Here is a 17,971-nt window from a genome sequence, read left to right as displayed (position 1 = left end):
GGAAAATCAAGAAGGAGCAGTCACTATAAGAAAGGTTAGGGATTTGCATGTAAATAACAATAGAAGAGCTCAGACAGAGGGCAGGCAATACTCCTGTTAGTGAATTTAATTAAAAACCCACTAAACAGCCTCTCGGAAAATCCATTTTTTCAAGTGTAAAATGAGGATAATCTATTTTCCATCTACTATGCAGGGTTGTTGTGAAGATTCACATAACATGTGCAAGTCACCATGCAAGTGATTGACATGCGGTGCTGGGGAAGGATAAGCAGGAGTTATGGATGCGATTCTTAGTAAGCAATGAGGAGATAATGGGTCCTACCACATTTGTTGTCTCCAGCAGCCATTGAGCATACACAGCCCAAATATTCTGAAACAGCCATGATTTCAAGACAACATTTTAGGTAAAAAAAAAAAAATCAGAATTTGGAAAAAAAGTTCTACTGAATGTTGAGGACCATCTTCTTTGAACTCCACTGGGCCAGAAGCTGCAGAAACTTGGCTTTTTGAATTAATTCTGTGAGGTGCCAGGGAGCTGAGTACATTACATATTTATTTGACTGAACATGCATACATGATTCGCCAAAAATTAGGAACACATTTTTTCCCTTGAAACACTGTAATGAAAAGTAATTGAACACTTATAAAAAGGTGATTTGATATTTAAAACAAATTAGGAAAACTATGTATTTGTCTGCCTTACCTACTGTGGCTTTTGAAACATAGATTCAGCAAAGCGTAAGGTGGTCATGAAGCTTCCTCGAAGAAATGCAAGTCTCAAGTAATCTGCATGATTAAATTCAGGTTCCATATTGCTGAAGCATCTCACCAATAAGGAGCTAAAGAAAAAGTAACCCCAAGGAACAACTTGTGATGGATTGAATCATTGTCTTTTAGGATTTAGGAGTCTTATGATAAACAAACTGAATTAAGATATGCAATTAACTGTTAGAAAGTGGAAAAATGATGAGCACACTGTAAAAATTAAACCCATTCACGTTTTGAAAGTTTAATATAGACTTTATAAAATTGAACTTGCAGTATTCAATACATAAATTTATACTTTTGTAACCTAAATGACTTTGTACATTTAAATAATTATAAATTGCATGCTAGACAATGCAATTAGTTTGATGGTAATTTGAATATGTACAATGTAAATCAAGCACAAATTCTGAAGTAGGGCTCACAGATGTGCTGTGTAGTCAAGCTGAACTGTCTTCAATAGTATAGAATGGTAGAAATTTTTCACGATGCAAATAGAATGTAAACCACCTTTTGCATAATCTCACTCTTCCTCCGGTAGAAATAATCCATTGTGGCTCCATCCTGTCTAGACAAAGAGGCTCTTGAGTATTCAGACAACTAAATACTTTTCATAGTATTTAAAGCCATATATGGAAGAATTTAAAGCAGCAGCAGAATTTTTCAGAAATAATAAATGATAAAATATTCTTATTTTTAATTTGTATGTATTTACAAAAGTGTCTTTGCATATTGCTGAGAATGAATATTTAAACTGACTATAAGCATTATCAAAATAATTGTATCTCTTTTATTTACAGCATTTTGATAAATAAACTGAAATATTTTACCGTGACAGGAGCCATACCATGAAAATCCCATAAAAAGAGACTAGTTTCCAGTTGTTAAGTAGAGTCATTCAGTTCAATAGACACATTATGTTTTGCTTTCCAATAGTCACCACATTGGTGAGTTGAGAATTATCTTAGCTTAAGTTGACTTTTACTCTTTTTGATTTAAGCTCTTACAACTCCCTGAAATGGAAATACCAGAGGTTTACTTTGTATTCAGTCAATAAAATGCATAACTTTTCACTCCTGAGAAAACATGTCATGTGCAGATTGAACTAATGTTACATGAAATCACTCTGATAAGAAGTCCTCTGAGCTGAAATATGTGAAATTGAGATGATTTAGCTTGGAACGATCAGTGTCCAAAAAATCAGCAAAAGGAGAAGAAAAAGCAATTCTTTATTTTTATCCAAATATATCAGACTTCATAATTTAATTAGTTTCAACAAAAATGTAGAGTCACCATATAATGTATCATCCAAACCAGGACATTCTAAGAGTGAAAGAGAGTGCTATTAATGATTACACAGGTACAACAGGTATAAACTGGAACTCTCCCGGATAACCTGGGACCTATGATCAACTTAGTAATATGTGTTAAACTGCAATTAGATGCAGAAGTCATACTTTTCCCATACATTTGTGGAAAAGATAAAGGAACAGCATGTGGAAAAGGTAAAAGAAAAATTAATTTTGCTAACAGTTGTTCTTTCTCATCATCCACGTCTCTATTCAAATATCATCCCCTCCCTAAGCCAATCATCTCTTCTAAAATAATCAATTCTTATTCCACCCTGTCATTTCCCATCTTGTTATCCATTTTCCTTACCTTAACTGATATTCTGACTATCTGAAATCATCTCACTTGTTTTATATCTGCCTCCACAGTGTCCCGTCCCCATTCTCCTACCGATATGCAGTGTTCAAATGGGCAGTGACCTCTGATTTAGTCATGTCCAATCCCCAGGAGCTAAAAATGTCTAGGACATAAAAGGCATGCAAAAATTTTGTTGAATGAATGAATGAATGAATGAATGAATATATTTGGAGAGTTTGTTTTTGGTCTTATCTTCTCCTTGGTACCAAAGACAAATTAAAATGACTCTCCAAATTAAATTATGGCTCTACTTAGTTTTAAGTGGTTGGACTAAATGATCTATGCAGTTTCTTCCACTGATAATAAATATAGCGTGTACCCATGACCTCATTCCGCCTCTGCTACTATTTCATTTCCTACACCCAGCAAGTAAGAAAGTTTGGAGATCAGGGGGTAGGGCAACCAGGTCGATTCACAGTGGATGGATGCTCAAGGTTGATCATTTTGCCGGCAACAATTCCCTGGTATATGTTTGCACCTACAGAATTTGGTTGATACAGAGGTAGCCAGAAGGTATTGTTGTAGTTAATGATAGAATTGTTGATGTAATAATTTTCCATTAAGAAAATCATCACAGGATTGCTAAAAAACTGGGAAATGATGAGAGCTCAAATCAGCCACTAAGAATTTACATATTAATGAGCAATAGATTAATTCTGGACAGACTTAGATTGCAATGCCCAAATAAGTTTTATAGGAAAATCCATGATATTTTGATAAGAAGCACTTGTAAATTTTCATAAAAATCTCTGCATTCCAAATCTTTATTTTGCAGTTGTTCTACTGAGCAATAGTTTTGATTCCTACTAAAGAGTAATAAATATCAAACTTTGGGGTTAGAAAAATATACTGCTAAAATTATTTTGGTAGGCCAGGGATCCAAGACAACAATAACATCAACGTTTACTAAACAAACAAACAAACAAAAAACCACATGGGTAAAATAGCTTCAATTCATCTAATTTTAAATTCTCTCAGATATATACAAAACATTCTTCCTGAACTGAATGACAGGCATGGGATGAGAGAGGTTCCCCAGGTGAGGAAAAAAGTCTTTCCTGTTACAACAAATGCCACTAACAAGAGAACAGCAATAAAAAAGAGGCTCATTTAGACATACATATTTTAAGCACAAATATTTATCATCTGTTTCATTGTATTGTTGCGTTTCCTCAGGGATCAATTATTGGTTTGTAAAATGACAGAAGTTCCAGAAAAAGAGTGAAAGTGTTACCAATTGACTCAGTTTTAAACAGGGACCATTAATTATGTAATTTCACGCAATTCTGATATATTCAATATAACTTGGCTACTGACTAGTACAATGATCCAGCATTTGTTCAGAGCTCATATTTGGATTAGATCATATACAAAACAGATTTCCAGCCTTTAGTCCAGCAAAGGACCAATTCTCAAATTAATCAATGTTTATTCTCCCCCAGTACTAGCAACTTTTAAAAATCATAAGAAAATTTCAGCGTATTGGTAGATTGTAAAATTTACAAGTTAAATAGATAATGGTTATATTTTTGAAGGGCCATAATTAGCACAGATTTGTGTGACTCCCTCATATAAAGTACAATTGAAAACCTCCCAGGACCTTAAACAGCAAAAAACATTAAATCAGATTTTTAAAATGACAAATAATTTAAGGCTAAAATATTTGGTATTAATAATTAATGCCAGAAGCCTTCCTAACCTAATAAAGTAAACATGCACAAGAACTACAACTTTGAACAAAACATCACAATTTTATCAGATATATATATGTATATATATATACACACACATATATATATATATACACATATATATATAGTTTTATCACCCTGAAAGCTATCCACTCATGTTTGGCTTAATATATATGTTAGAAATGTGGAGAGTACCACCCTTTTAAATATATATATATATATATATATTTGTTTTTTTCCAGAATATACAATATAAATATACCATATATAAATCATGCCATAAAACTAAATGCAAAATTTGCACATTATTGCATGCTTGATGTGATAATACATGCCCATTAATAAGAACTTCCTTATGATGTCCTCCCTTCACAATTTTTGCTTTCTGCACAGTAGCAATACTTGGGAAGGAAAGGTTCTCAAATATGCAAATATGACTGGGGGAGAAATGTACCTCTCAGATTCTTTCGAGAGGATTACCTCATTTGCCAAATATTGGACTATTACTAAACCAAACAGTAAATAATGCCTAAAGAGGTGTTTCGTTATGTGAATCGATCGGAGTTCATTTTTCTTAATTTGGCTGGAAGATTCCCTTCCATCCTGGCCGCTCCTCCAGCCATCTTTTGAAGCTTTGGTGGCAAATCAGCCACGGACTGACTCATAGGATCAGACAACATCTTGGTGGTTTTAGACACCAGTTTTTCTTCTGAGTTGCCAGGAACTGAACTTATTCGTTGAAGTTTCATGGGCAAATCTCCCAAGCTGTAGGCTTTTTCTGAAGTTGTAGAACTCATCCTCAAGAGTTTTTTGGGAAAGTCTTCTCTTCCAGTAATTTTCTGCAGCTTAGATGGGAGTTTTGTACTAATGTCATCTAGTCCATCTAAGCAATCCACAGAATTATGTCTTTCTTTACTGTTAGTTATGGCTGGTGCTATTAAAGGGGATGACATAAGAAGCATTTCCTCCTGTTCTTTCACACTGTAAGGTGGGGTGGGGACTTCAAATGTTGCATGGAACTGGGAGTAATCAACTTTAAAGAATCCTTCTTCTAACGAAATTACAGGGAAAAAACGATGACCCCAAAGAACTTCATCTTCAGTGTAGGATGTTCGAGCTTGACAAGTCATCCCTAGAAGCAAAAAGAAAATCCTTGAAAAATCATGCCTAGCAGAAGCACACGTAAAGCTGGTTTGACCTGAGGAATTCATTTTACTTTCTTATTTAATCTTGACTGTTTCTCTGAGTAAACTGAATAACACAATATGTTAAAAGTTTTAACACCTTACTAGCTTTGATACATATACTTTCCTCCAGTGCAAACCACAGAGCACTTTTCCTGATCATGTTTGGAGGCTAATATATCACAGCATAATTAATTGTTTATTATTCATAAACCAAAAGGAAAAATGGCATAGAATGATTTCAGAACATATGTCTCTATAAGGAGACATGCGGAGAAATCGTATAATCCTTTTCCATCATTCAAGAAGCAATGTGATGTATGAAACAAACTTGACTTTGAATCCAAACTTTACTACCATGTAAACTTAAGAAAGATACTTAACTGAGTATCACTTTCCTCTTCTGTAGAGTCAAGCACGGAACACCAAACCTGTTTCACAGGACTGCTGTGCTCATAAAATAAAACAACATGGACAGAAATGTACAATGTGTATATAATGTTTAAAAATAGTTGGCTCTTAGAAATGAGAGCAAAGATAACTATCCCAAGGTTTTGCTAAATGAGTAAAAGTAGAATATATTTCTATGTCGGATAATGGAAAGTCATTGTGGTAGTTCCATTCTTCTGGACTCTTATGGCCAGAATGAACTTTTGCTTAAGTTTTAGAAATCCATATACTAAAATCAGTAATCCGGGCCAATGTTTGTTTCAAGTTCTGTTTCTGCTATAGGAATCTCTGAAACTGGATGTTGGATATCAGGTGTAAAATTTGCTATTTATATACTAATGTTGCTTAGTTATCATTCACCTCCTGCCACTGCGATTTACTCAACTGTGCTCTCCTCATAAATCATATATTTAGACTGAGTTACTATTAAATCAGTCAACCTCTGAATATTCATTGTGCGAAGACTGGAAGTACATGAATAAATTAAAACCAGATGTCAAATTTCAGTTTTATATTAGTCAAAAAGTACAATTTTCTGTAAGTTGCAAAATTCAGTACTTTCCTCTACCTTTTCTTCTTTCATTACAATTCTCCCTCTGTCACTTTATAAATAATTTCTATTCTGTTCAAGCCCAGAATAGTTTGGATAAAGGGATATTCTATCTTTTTCCCCCGGACTAGTAATCATACATACAACACTTAAAATTAGGAGAAAATGAATAATTAAAAAGCTTTATTGAAGATAAATTAGATCCTTCATTGAATTCTTCCAAAATCTTGCCTCATAGATATTATAGTTATATATCACCAGAGAATCAGACGTTATCACTTATATACCATCTTTTTCCAGACAGTTTTTAAAGAAACTTACATAAAACATAAATGCCTACCACATCTCAGGCATTGTGTTAGGGACTTTCTCCACAGTACTTTTTTTTTTTTTTGATTTGATTTTTTTCCTTTTTGTCCCCAAAGCCCCCCAGTACATAGTTGTATATTCTTCGTTGTGGGTCCATCTAGTTGTGGCATGTGGGATGCTGCTTCAGCATGGTTTGATGAGCAGTGCCATGTCCACGCCCAGTATTTGAACCAACGAAACACTGGGCCGCCTGCAGCGGAGCGCGTGAACTTAACCAGTCGGCCACGGGGCCAGCCCCTCTCCATAGTACTTCTAATCCTCAAGATCAGCCTGGTAAGAAAACATTCCTATGTCCATTTTAAAGATAAAAGAAAACAGTGCTCAGAGAGATTAAATCTCTTGACCTTCCTTGGTCACAGATCTAGGAAGCTAGAGAGAAAAGGTGGTATTCTTCTAATTTATGGGGTTTTGTTGCTGGTTTTACTTTGCCATGACGTCTCTATGATTTTAGCTGGAAATCTGATTCTAAACAATTTATCAAGTTACCTGTATTGGTGGACATCTCTTGGTGACCAAATATCAGTCTTCAATAATCAATATTATATCAGGAATAGCCGGCAAAACAGTTATATATCAAGATACCAAAATGAGTTTAAAAAGCAATTTGTAAGTTTTAAGGGCATATACACAGTAGTATTCTGTATTTTCAAATAACTTTCTAGCCTCTGACTAAATATTTCATGAGAAAAAAATTACACATCAGCACTTATTCTGAAAAGATTTTCAAAAATGTATTTCCTGATATATTTACTTGGTTTTATTTTAAGAATTTTAAAGATCTGGCAAAGTACTTCAAATAAAGAATAAATGTTGATGTTCCTATCCACTAAGATACGAAATATTAACACAAATAAATAATACCCTTTATTAGCTAAAGAGGTATCCTTTAATTTCTCTCCAAAAGCAATTACTGACATGAATTCTTCATGTATCTTTCCAGTCCAGCAGATTAATTTAAATTTAAGAAAAAAAAATCATAAATGTGTATTTACTGTCATGTGATAATACTTGCCTTACAACCTCATTTTAATTTTAAAAACTCTCTCCAGTGAAAATTGCTGGCAGGTAGAATTATCTGAAGTGAGGGCACATAGTCAGTATAACTCAGTGTTTACCTTCATAACATAGGCTTGTAGGTTTGTCCTTTGATCACTGTAAACGCAGGTATAAATTAAAAGTTGAAGTAAGTTATTAACTTTCTTCAATTATTTCTAACAACAATAGAGTAAATATTGAAACTAAATTTGATTACTATCGCCATCTTAGCCCATTTTATTTTAGTGACATTTTTCTCTACATTAGGAAAGGAATATGAAAATAAAAATCAAAATTCTGTCCCTATTGTCTACCCTTATAACATACCACACTGCTAGTCCCAAAGTTTACCCTGAGTTGTTTCTAATGTAGTTACCAGAACCTATGGAAAGAACTAGAGAAACTTGGGAAAATGGAGGAAATAAAATCTTATAATGTTTTCACTTTGGGGAAACAGGCCACGTATCATTAAGGTGCTAGGAGTCTACAATAGAAACAGGTATTTCAGACGTTTGTTCACATACAAACACCTGTAAGCATTGTTACTAAAACACAAGTGGATGATTTTTTATTGAAAAGTAAGGCGGGGATTTTATTCTGCTGTATGAAATTAACTTCACTTACTGCCATAGCAAACTAATGAGGCAACACCTTTGTATAACTGAAAAGTATATGAATTTGGCTGCCAATGTCATTACTAAAAGCTTGTAAAAATTACCTAAAGCTCTCCGAGGCTCAGTTTTCTCTTCTACCAAGTAGACATAGCAATACCCTCTCTTATAAGGGGATTGAGCGTTTGAGGTAAGTAAAGTGCACAGAATAGTGCTTGGTATTCAGGCAATACACAATAGCGACTGCTGTTTTTATCCCTCTGCAGTGATCACGTGCATTTCCTGTTCTTCCTGGAAATTAGTGATAATGCATTAACATAATTGGAGATTGCTGACATATTAGTTATTTGTCGCATATTAGTAATCTAGAAAATTAAATTTAAAAATCACTAGATATCAGATAGCAATTCTCTTTTTTGAAACGGTCAGACAATTAAACATTCAAAATATTTAAAAATATAGAAAAAGATACATTACATATATTCCCAACTTTTAGGGTTTCACAACATTTTCCACCTCCGTATCTCTAATAGCAGGGGAAATTAAGTGTAGAAACCTGGGGTGTATTAAAAAGGCCTGCAGCAAGGTGAGTGACTAAAATCCACTTTGATATTTTGCTAATTATACCAAGAACCTTTGCCAGCTCTTCAACCTTTGTTTGTTCTTTTGCTGTTCCATTTACATTTTCATTGGATGCAGGTACACAAATATCAGATATTTCCAATTCAACAACATCATTGTTTTAAATCTAGTTTCAGAATATCAGAATTTTAATGTGCAGAATATTAATGTGCAATCAACATTATGGATGACACGGAAGCACTATAAGCTGGACAACAGGAAAATGTCTATGATGGTCAATCTGCAGTTTAGACAATGTACTTAGATAAGATGCAAATGAAAAGCTACTTCTTTTTACAAAAGCTATCCCAAAATAGTGTTGAAAAAAATAAAATACAGATTTCAATTGAGAAGATTTAAAGAAAATATAATTATGTTTTCTAAGAACATGAATCTATCATGGCATTCTTCCTTCTAGAATGCTTCACCTTAATGATATTTCTTACTCTAAGCCAACTTATTTTAAAATAATACATGCTTAGATTTATAGTCGCAAATGGCATTTAATCAAAATAAATACAGGTGAAGACCATTATTCAAAGGGGACTATATGATTGCACCTTGTAATTGGCAATGCCACTGTTTGCATGCTTTCACCAGATTCCAGACTTGAACAAATGTGATGAAAATCAACACGAGCTCATCTCTGTGGAAACTGGCAAAGCAACAGATGCTGCCACTGGAAATAGCTGGGACTTCTGAATCCTCAGAGGAAAAACAGTTTGTGAAAAAAAGATTTATTCTGTGCATTGAATCATGAATAAAAAGGCTATATATTATTGCTTAATCTAATTTATTCCAGCTTCAGTCTGTCAATCTAAAATGATAGAGGCAAAGAAGCCTAGCCTCTATTTTTCACTTTTCCCTCTCCTGAGTCTGCGTTTACAGCATGCTATTACGTTTCTCTCTTTAACTGAATTGAACGTTCATTCAAATGAGAAGTCAGAAAGCTTTTTAAGTGAAAACGGCAAAGCGAGTTGTTTTTTGACAAGTCCTCAATTCACCTTTCAGAATACCTCTAACTCAGTTGTTCTCTATTGTTTCTCCTGGTCAGAGATGGTGCAGAGGTCACCTACATGAGGTGGGTACGAGATGGTTAAACACAATATAACCAAGGCCAAGGGGAATGTCCAGATGCTGTGACACAGAAAATATCAAGAAATCAATAACCTGTGCACTGCGGAGGCTTTATCTAAACCTTAATATAGAAGTTGCTGGGAGGGAGGAGGGGAGAGAGAATTCGCCTATAATGATGGCTGTGTTTTATTATGTGTGCACCAAATAAAAGCAAAAAAAAGCAAATCTCCTTCAAAGAAGCCATGTAATAAGAATAATACCTCTACTGGCCTTACTCTGGGTCAAGTAGCTTTCTGTGCAGCTTTTACATGTTATCTTGAATCCTCACAACTCTTTGAGGAAGGTGCTTGAATCTCAGCTCCACCACTAATTAATGTGTGATCTTGAAAAGACTACTAAATCTCTTTAATCCTCAGTTTCATCATCTGTAAATTAAGGCCCACTCTACTGATTTCACATGGATATTGTGAAGATTCACTGAAATTAAGTAATATGTGTAAATTGCACACACAATAAATATTGGTCGTTTTCTTCCAGAAGAGTCCCTAAATGCAGGCTATATGACTACTCTACACATTTCATTTATACACATACACACACACAACTGAAAAATTTAGCCAAGTAACGTATTGTTTTCCTTCCTTCAATATATGCTCTTTGTCTAATTTTTCTTCAGATTGGCAGTGGTTTTAATAACTGAATTGACTAATAGCTTAGCATACATAGCATGTGCTATGTTACAAAGTAATTTCCTAGACTGCCCTACATATTGTCCTGGGGATTACTGGATAAGGTCTGTAGCTGTTTCTTGCCTAAAGTACTTCCAAAATTTCATCCTACTCCTGAGATACAACTGAAAAGCTTACTTGGCATTCTCTGCATGCTCTCTGTTGTGTTACACTGAGATGAACCCAAATTTAAACTATAGACTTTCTGAGGAAGCCTATGATGCTTTTTTTTATCTTGTTTATAAAACATAAAGACACTGTGTACACCATTGCTCGATAATACTAAGGTAGGGGCCAGTCCGGTGGCACAGCGGTTAAGTGCCCATGTTCCACTTTGGTGGCCTGTGGTTCGCCGGTTCGGATCCCGGGTGAGCACATGGCATGGCTCATCAAGCCATGCTGTGGTAGGCGTCCCACATGTGGGGTGGAGGAAGATGGGCACGGATGTTAGCTCAGGGCTAGTCTTCCTCAGCAAAAAGAGGAGGATTGGCAGATGTTAGCTCAGGGCTGATCTTCCTCAAAAAAATAAACAAATAAATAAAATAATACTAAAGTTATGGCATCGGGCTCTTCTGGGATATAGGTTGCAAAGCTATTAAGTATACATAAATTGCTCCCAGAAACCAGTTTCCAAATAGATGGAATCCCTTTAAAGCACAACATATTCTGCTCAGACAGACTTTTAGAGAGAAGAAGAAGTTTCTGGCATGGATTCAACCCAATATTATCCTCTATTATTTACAAGCACTTGGTCTTACAATGTGTTCTCAGATATCAGTTTGCCATTACTGCTCAAGCTAGCTCACAAAATTCTAAAAAAATAAATAAATAAGTAAAAGGAAAAAAACCCAATTATATTTGCTAGAAAATAAAGTCAATAAGAAATTTAGCAATAAAGATTTCAAATGTAATGCTTTAGATTTCTAAGTTCCCCAAAGAAGAAAAGAGAGGAAAATAGATTTTTAACCATGACCAATAAAGCAAAATCTTAGACTCCTCAGAAGGACTACAAGTGCAGGTACTGAGGGTTAATGGCAGGTAGAAAAATATGACAGAGAATTCATGTTCACACTGCTGAAAATATATTTAAGAGACTCAGGGTAATATTAAGCAAAAGAACATAGGCTTTGCATATAAGCTTGAGATTGTTGCTCTTTTAATCATATACTATTAGTAAGACCTTAGGCATATTCTTTAAATTATCTAAACTTTGATTGCTATAATATGTGGTAGTAATAAATGATATATAATTTATAAGGTGATTACAATTATAAATGATATAATCTATTTAATAGCTCTCCCATATTACCTGGTAAATAATAAAGTTCAGTAATTAGTATCTATTATTAATCATTATTATTATTAGAGTTCCATTTTAGATATTTCAATTCTTTAGTGATCACCTCACTTTGCAGAATCAAGTCAGAGCAAATGAAATAATTTCACCTTGTTACTTTTTATTAATGTGATATAGACCATGTTGTCTATACTTATCTGGAGTATGAGGAAAGACCTATTGTTACACACAGTATAAACTGAGTCAGGGCTAGCACTGCCAACCTGGTCTGCCCTGGACACATGTGACTAACTTTACAGTAGCAACTACTTCCCTCAAAATACAGCTAACTCCTCTGCTGCATGATAAGGCACTACCTTCAGCTCTCTAGTCTCAGTTCACGTAGCAGCATTACAGTATTCGCCCAATACACTTTCAACTAGTTATCATTCCCTTAACCTAACAGTGTAAATGCTCCATTCTCGGCACACCTTTTTCTCTTTTCCTTCATAGTACGTATTAAAATGTGTTTCCTTGCAAGGTCAATTACAGAATCAAAACAATACCTGCCTAAATCCATTCATGCCACCTAAATCCATCCTGGAAAGATATGATTTTTAGCTTCCAAAATATCTTTTGGTATAGGTATAATGTAACCCAGTTGTTGTTGAGAAATATCCCATATTATAAGATCAACATCAGAAAAGATATTTTTCAAAGGGAAAATGTAATAAATTTTTAGCTGAAAAGAAAACAAAACATTTTTAGATAATGCTGGAATTTAATTATTTTGGGGAAGATTATCCCTCGTCATAGGGAAGAAGAACTTTTGAAATATTGTCTGAAGTAAGAACGCACATGTCAACTTTTTAAAAGTGTCACATACTAATTACAATAATTAAATGCTTATATTAATTCCTGTTTTCCAAGATATTCCTAAAACTTTGTTTTACAACATCATTCATGACCACTTTGTGTGGTGTTATGGACTGAATGTTTGCGAGCCCTTAAAATTCACAGGTTGAAGTCTTAACCCCTAATGTGATAGTATTAGGAGATGAGGCTTAGTAACTTTTGAACATGTGATATTTAAACAAAATAAATACATAAAATTTAAATAAGAAATAAAAAATAAACCCCAAATTTACCATCATGTCTTCCTAGTTCCTTCAAAATCTAGTTCTAAGTTATCCTTACAGTTTTAGCTCTTTAAAAAAATCTTAATAACAATAACCACAACACATAGTAAAAAGTATATGCCAGATCTTGTCTCCTCTATGTACATTATTGTACAATTCTACCCAGCACTCTATGAAGTATGTACTATTCTTTTTCTCATACGACAGAAACGATACCAAGGTATCAGGAGGGGAAGTAGCTTGTCCAACATCACATGACAAAAGATGACAGGAGTCAAGATATAAACTCAAGACCTCCCGTTCCAGAGCAGCATTTTCAATCTCTGTGTTATTCTGCTCCAGTTTCTTGAACGGATGACTTTCCCATTAGTTACTACTGTTTTCCATGCATATTATTTGGCCCATGGTGTTTCAACTGCTTGAAATATCCTCTCCCATCGCTCCACCTATTTAATTCCTTATATTCAAAGCTCACATCATAATTCTATGAAGTCTTTCCTGATTTTTCTATTTTAATTTATTGTCTTTTAAATATATCAACTTGTCAGGCACACACATTCACATTCCTTGCCCACTAGGCACTGTAAATATCTTAATGACGTACACAATTAACTTCAATTAGTAATAACACTCGAAATTTATTAATTTGTTAAACATTTCCTTTCTGCCAGGCACTCTTCTAAGTGCTGAACTACAAGGTGCTATGGCAATGGAGTGAAGAATCAACCCTCTCAACCTCCATGTTTAAACACAGTCTTGAAAAATGAGTAGTAGTTTGCCACACAGTCCATATCCACCATGCGAGAAAAACACACATTCTGGGGTGAGGAAAGACATTTGCACACCTTGTGTTGTGCAAAGGCACAAGTTGTACCTTTAGGATACATTTCCTATTTGTTTATTCCTTAGAGTTACAGATATGTATCAGTTAGAATAAGCTTCTTAAGGGAGCTCTCATCTACCTTGGCATCAATAGTACCCAACATTGTGCCGGGTATTAGATGCTCAATGCATTCTTGGGGAGAGACAGTAGGAAGGATGGAGGAAGAGGGAGAAAGGAAAGGTTAAAGCTGTCAGGGCAGGAGAAGTCAACTTTTAGAAGGAGTCAGAGCTCCCACACCCATCAGCAATCTATTCATCACCAGTAGAGATTGTCACCAACAAAAACGCAAGGGATATAATTATTAATGAAATATATGTCTGTAATATGTCAATCTTGATTATTTTCTATGCTTTTAAGGTGATGATCTATTATTCAGTTCTTCTAATGAACTCAAAAATTGACTTTGAAACCGCCATACTAAGAGCTTCTTATTTTGATTAGTGAAGTAAGGGAGAAAAGAATATCAAAATAAATTATATATAACCACTATATAAAATATGAATAACTCTTGTACAAAGAAGCTAGACACACTTGCTGATAAATTGCATTCAGTGATGACCAGTTAGTTTTTTCCTGACACTTTTGCGAAATTAGACACAGATAGATGTATGCCTAGATACAGTTACTAGAGAGGGTAGATGTATCTGCGTTTAGCCATTAAACCCTATGATAATTAAATTAATTGATATTTTGATACACTTGAATACCTGATCTCTAGTTAACTTTAAAATTTTGGTAAGATTCCTATCCCTTATGCAACTCTAACTTCTCATCTTATAAAATGCAATATATCCATTTTTACTCGACAATTTAAAATTTATTTTCCCCCTAATTCATGAGGCTTACTTTTTATATAGTCTGCTACATCTTTTTCAATCAAAAACTATAGCTATTTTTTAACATCTCCTTTGGCAGAAATTCAAATACATTCTGTTTGCTTGCAGGCTTAGAACAGAGCTTGAAGAAATATTTGCAATTCAGCAGTTGTTCTCATTCTATGCTTTGCAGTAAAAGGTCAGAGAAGTTTGCTTCTAATTTTGCTGTGATGTTATTTATAAAGCCTAAATGAAAAATAAAGTCCCTATACTTTTATGGGGATGATTACTGAGTGTCTTTTATTTTAGGGTGAAAAAGCCACATCACAGTAGTAATCGCAAATATATGATATTTTAGCACATAAGGAAAAGTGAATGATTGGTTTGAACATGTATATACAAGTGTTACAAACTAATTTAATTTTCTGTTATGACAAAAACAGGTATTTAAAAGTCAAACTATAAAAACTTTCCTGAAACTACATGGTTTCTCGTCTCCTTAGACGGTAGTTTAATTTACTTCAATTAAAAAAAAAATCACTTAAAGAAAAAAAGTCAAAGATACGAAAATGCTGAAGCAAATAGCATATGAGTTGCTACCAGTAACTTCACTAAAATTGACATTTTTCAGAAAGGAAATGATAACCAAACTCTGTAAATTTATGCTAAAATATAGCTCAACTCCTAAGGCAACTTAGATTTTTCTCCCAGGTTTTAAAGTGAAAAATGATCTGTCTACAAGCATTCTGTTAATGTGGAGAGTCAGGGTCTAAAGGTAAATTTCTCAACAAGCCTATTGACCTTTTGGGGAAATTTTATCATATATATCTTTGCAGAATGTTTTGACATTTATGAACAGAATTACTTTTATCTTACAAATGATGCTAAAATATACAATATATAAAACTGTCTAATATTCAAAGTTTTGTTAATATTACAAAACAATATAGCCAAAGTCTAAACACGGAAGGGAGAGAGGAGTGAGGAAAGGCAAGTGACTTAATTGACTTGGAATATTGGAAATCAAGCTCCTTGGCTCGATGCCCACTTAGGAATTACAAGATAGAATTAAGAATTGGTAAAGAAGAGGTTCCTTTTGTGGCCATATATATCCACAGGTATCAATTTGTGTGTCATTCATAATCAGAAACTGCATTCTTATATATTCTACCAATTTTAATAGACTTTGAGCTAGTGATCTTTATCCTTGGATATATGACTTTTTGAATAACAAACCAAAAAAAGACTAGAAAATGGCTTAATGTCATGCAGTTATTGTATTTAAATTAGTATTTTACATTGCCTAATAAACATTCCAGAAGTTAACAAAATAATATTTCATTTGATTGACCAGAAAAGTACATGAACTGTGTATGATTAAATCCTCTCTTATATATACTGACATAAAAACATCAAAAATTATTTTGACACTGTTTCATTCACTAATTCATGTCTTTTAACAAAAATTTCATAGAAAAATGACAGAAATTTGTCTGCATTTAGGAGCTGAGACAAGAACAATAGAAATATTTTACACCAAATCAAAAGGAAGATATTGGAGGTAATGATTTTAAAAAATGGGAAAGGAAGCTGGTTGTCTGGGTGGGGTGGGAGGAGAAAGTTTTGTTTCAGAGATGTTATTATGAAGTATATAGATAGTCCATAACAATATTATGATCTAAGATTTACTGCATACGTATTATATTCTACAGTCTATGCTAAGATATTTAAAGGAATTATTTTATTTTCAAAATCCCTGTGGAATAGGTACTATCTTCTTTTTCAGATGATAAACCAGTACCTAAAAAAGGAGGCAACAGATCTAAACAGACACTTTATCAAATAAGATAGAAAGATGGCAATTAATCATATGAGAAGATGCTCCAAATTATATGTCATCAGGGAACTGAAAATTAAAATAGCAATGAAATAACACTATATGCCAATTAGAATGGCCAAAATCTGGAACACTGACAACACCAAACGCTGGTGAGGATGTGGAACAATGGGAACTCTCATTCATTGTTAGTGGGAATGCAAGATGGTATAGTCACTTTGGAAGATAGCCTGGCAGTTTCCTACAAAACCAAACATACTCTTACCAAACGATCCAGCAATTGGGCTCTTTCGTATTTACCCAAATGAGTTGAAAATTTATGTCCACATGAAAATCTCCATATGAATGTTTATAGCAACTTTATTCATAATTGTAAAACTTGGAAGCAACTGGTCCTTCAATAGGTAAATGGGTAAACTGGTGTAAATATATATACAATGAAATATCATTCAGTGATAAAAAGAAATGAGCTATCCAGTCACGAAAAGACATGGAAGTAAGCTTAAATGCATATTACTACGTGAAAGAAGCAAATTTGAAAAGGCTACATGCTGTATGATTCCAACTTTTTGACATTCTAGAAAAGGCAACTACGGAGATGGTGAAAAGATCAGTGATTATAAGGGTTTTGGGATGAATAGGTGGCATACTGGGGCTTTTTAGGGCAGTAAAGCTATTCTGTATGATACTACAATAGTGGATACATGTCATTATACATTTGTCAAAACTTATAATGTACAACACAAAAAGTGAACTCTTATGTAAACTACAGACTTAGGTTGATAATGATGTGACAATGTTGGTTCATTGATTGTAACAAATGTACCACACTGGGACTTGATGTTGATGGTGAACAAGGCTGTAAGGGAGGGTAGGGGGTCATAGAAGATATGTGTCAGGGGAGAGAATGTATGGGAACTCTGTACTTCCTGCTTAATTTTACTGTGAGCCTAAAACTGCTTTAAAAAATAAAGTCTATTGATAAAAAGTAAGTTAAAAAGTTAGAAAAAAATAAAACAAAAACCAAAAGCCAGTACATAGAGAAGTTAAGTAGCGTGCTCAAGGCCTCACAGCTTTAAGTGATGGAGGCAGGTTACTTCTGTTCTTGGAGTTAACTAACTATTCCACATCTCAAGAGCCCTTATCTATGCTTATATGCCACATTTCAACCATTTCAAAATGCCATAAAGTTGGACCTATCTACCATAATGTATATGATGGAAAAAACCCTAT

The 17,971-nt window shown here is 34.0% G+C and overlaps 1 protein-coding gene across 4 annotated transcripts in view; it reads right to left on the bottom strand.

The window, feature by feature from the left end:
* Window positions 1-999: 999 nt before the first annotated feature.
* The window catches only part of KCNJ3 (potassium inwardly rectifying channel subfamily J member 3), a 143,881-nt gene continuing 126,909 nt past the window's right edge, over window positions 1,000-17,971 (bottom strand). The window contains exons 3-4 of one of the 4 annotated variants that reach the window (XR_011502818.1): window positions 5,732-5,794; window positions 5,177-5,295 (exon numbers count right to left, since the gene is read on the bottom strand). Coding sequence is in view for 2 of the 4 variants with exons in the window: in XM_014831268.3 (XP_014686754.1) it covers window positions 4,709-5,295 (587 nt within the window). In the remaining 2 variants the exon portion in view is untranslated. Of the gene's footprint in view, window positions 5,296-5,731; window positions 5,795-17,971 lie in introns of all 4 variants that reach the window. The other 3 variants (XM_014831268.3, XM_014831269.3, XR_011502817.1) reach the window with 3 other exon arrangements.

This window comes from Equus asinus, chromosome 4 (assembly GCF_041296235.1).
Source record: "Equus asinus isolate D_3611 breed Donkey chromosome 4, EquAss-T2T_v2, whole genome shotgun sequence".
NCBI lineage: Eukaryota > Metazoa > Chordata > Mammalia > Perissodactyla > Equidae > Equus > Equus asinus.
Note: the sequence above shows the minus strand (reverse complement) of the source record. Positions and strands in the feature narration are given on the sequence as shown.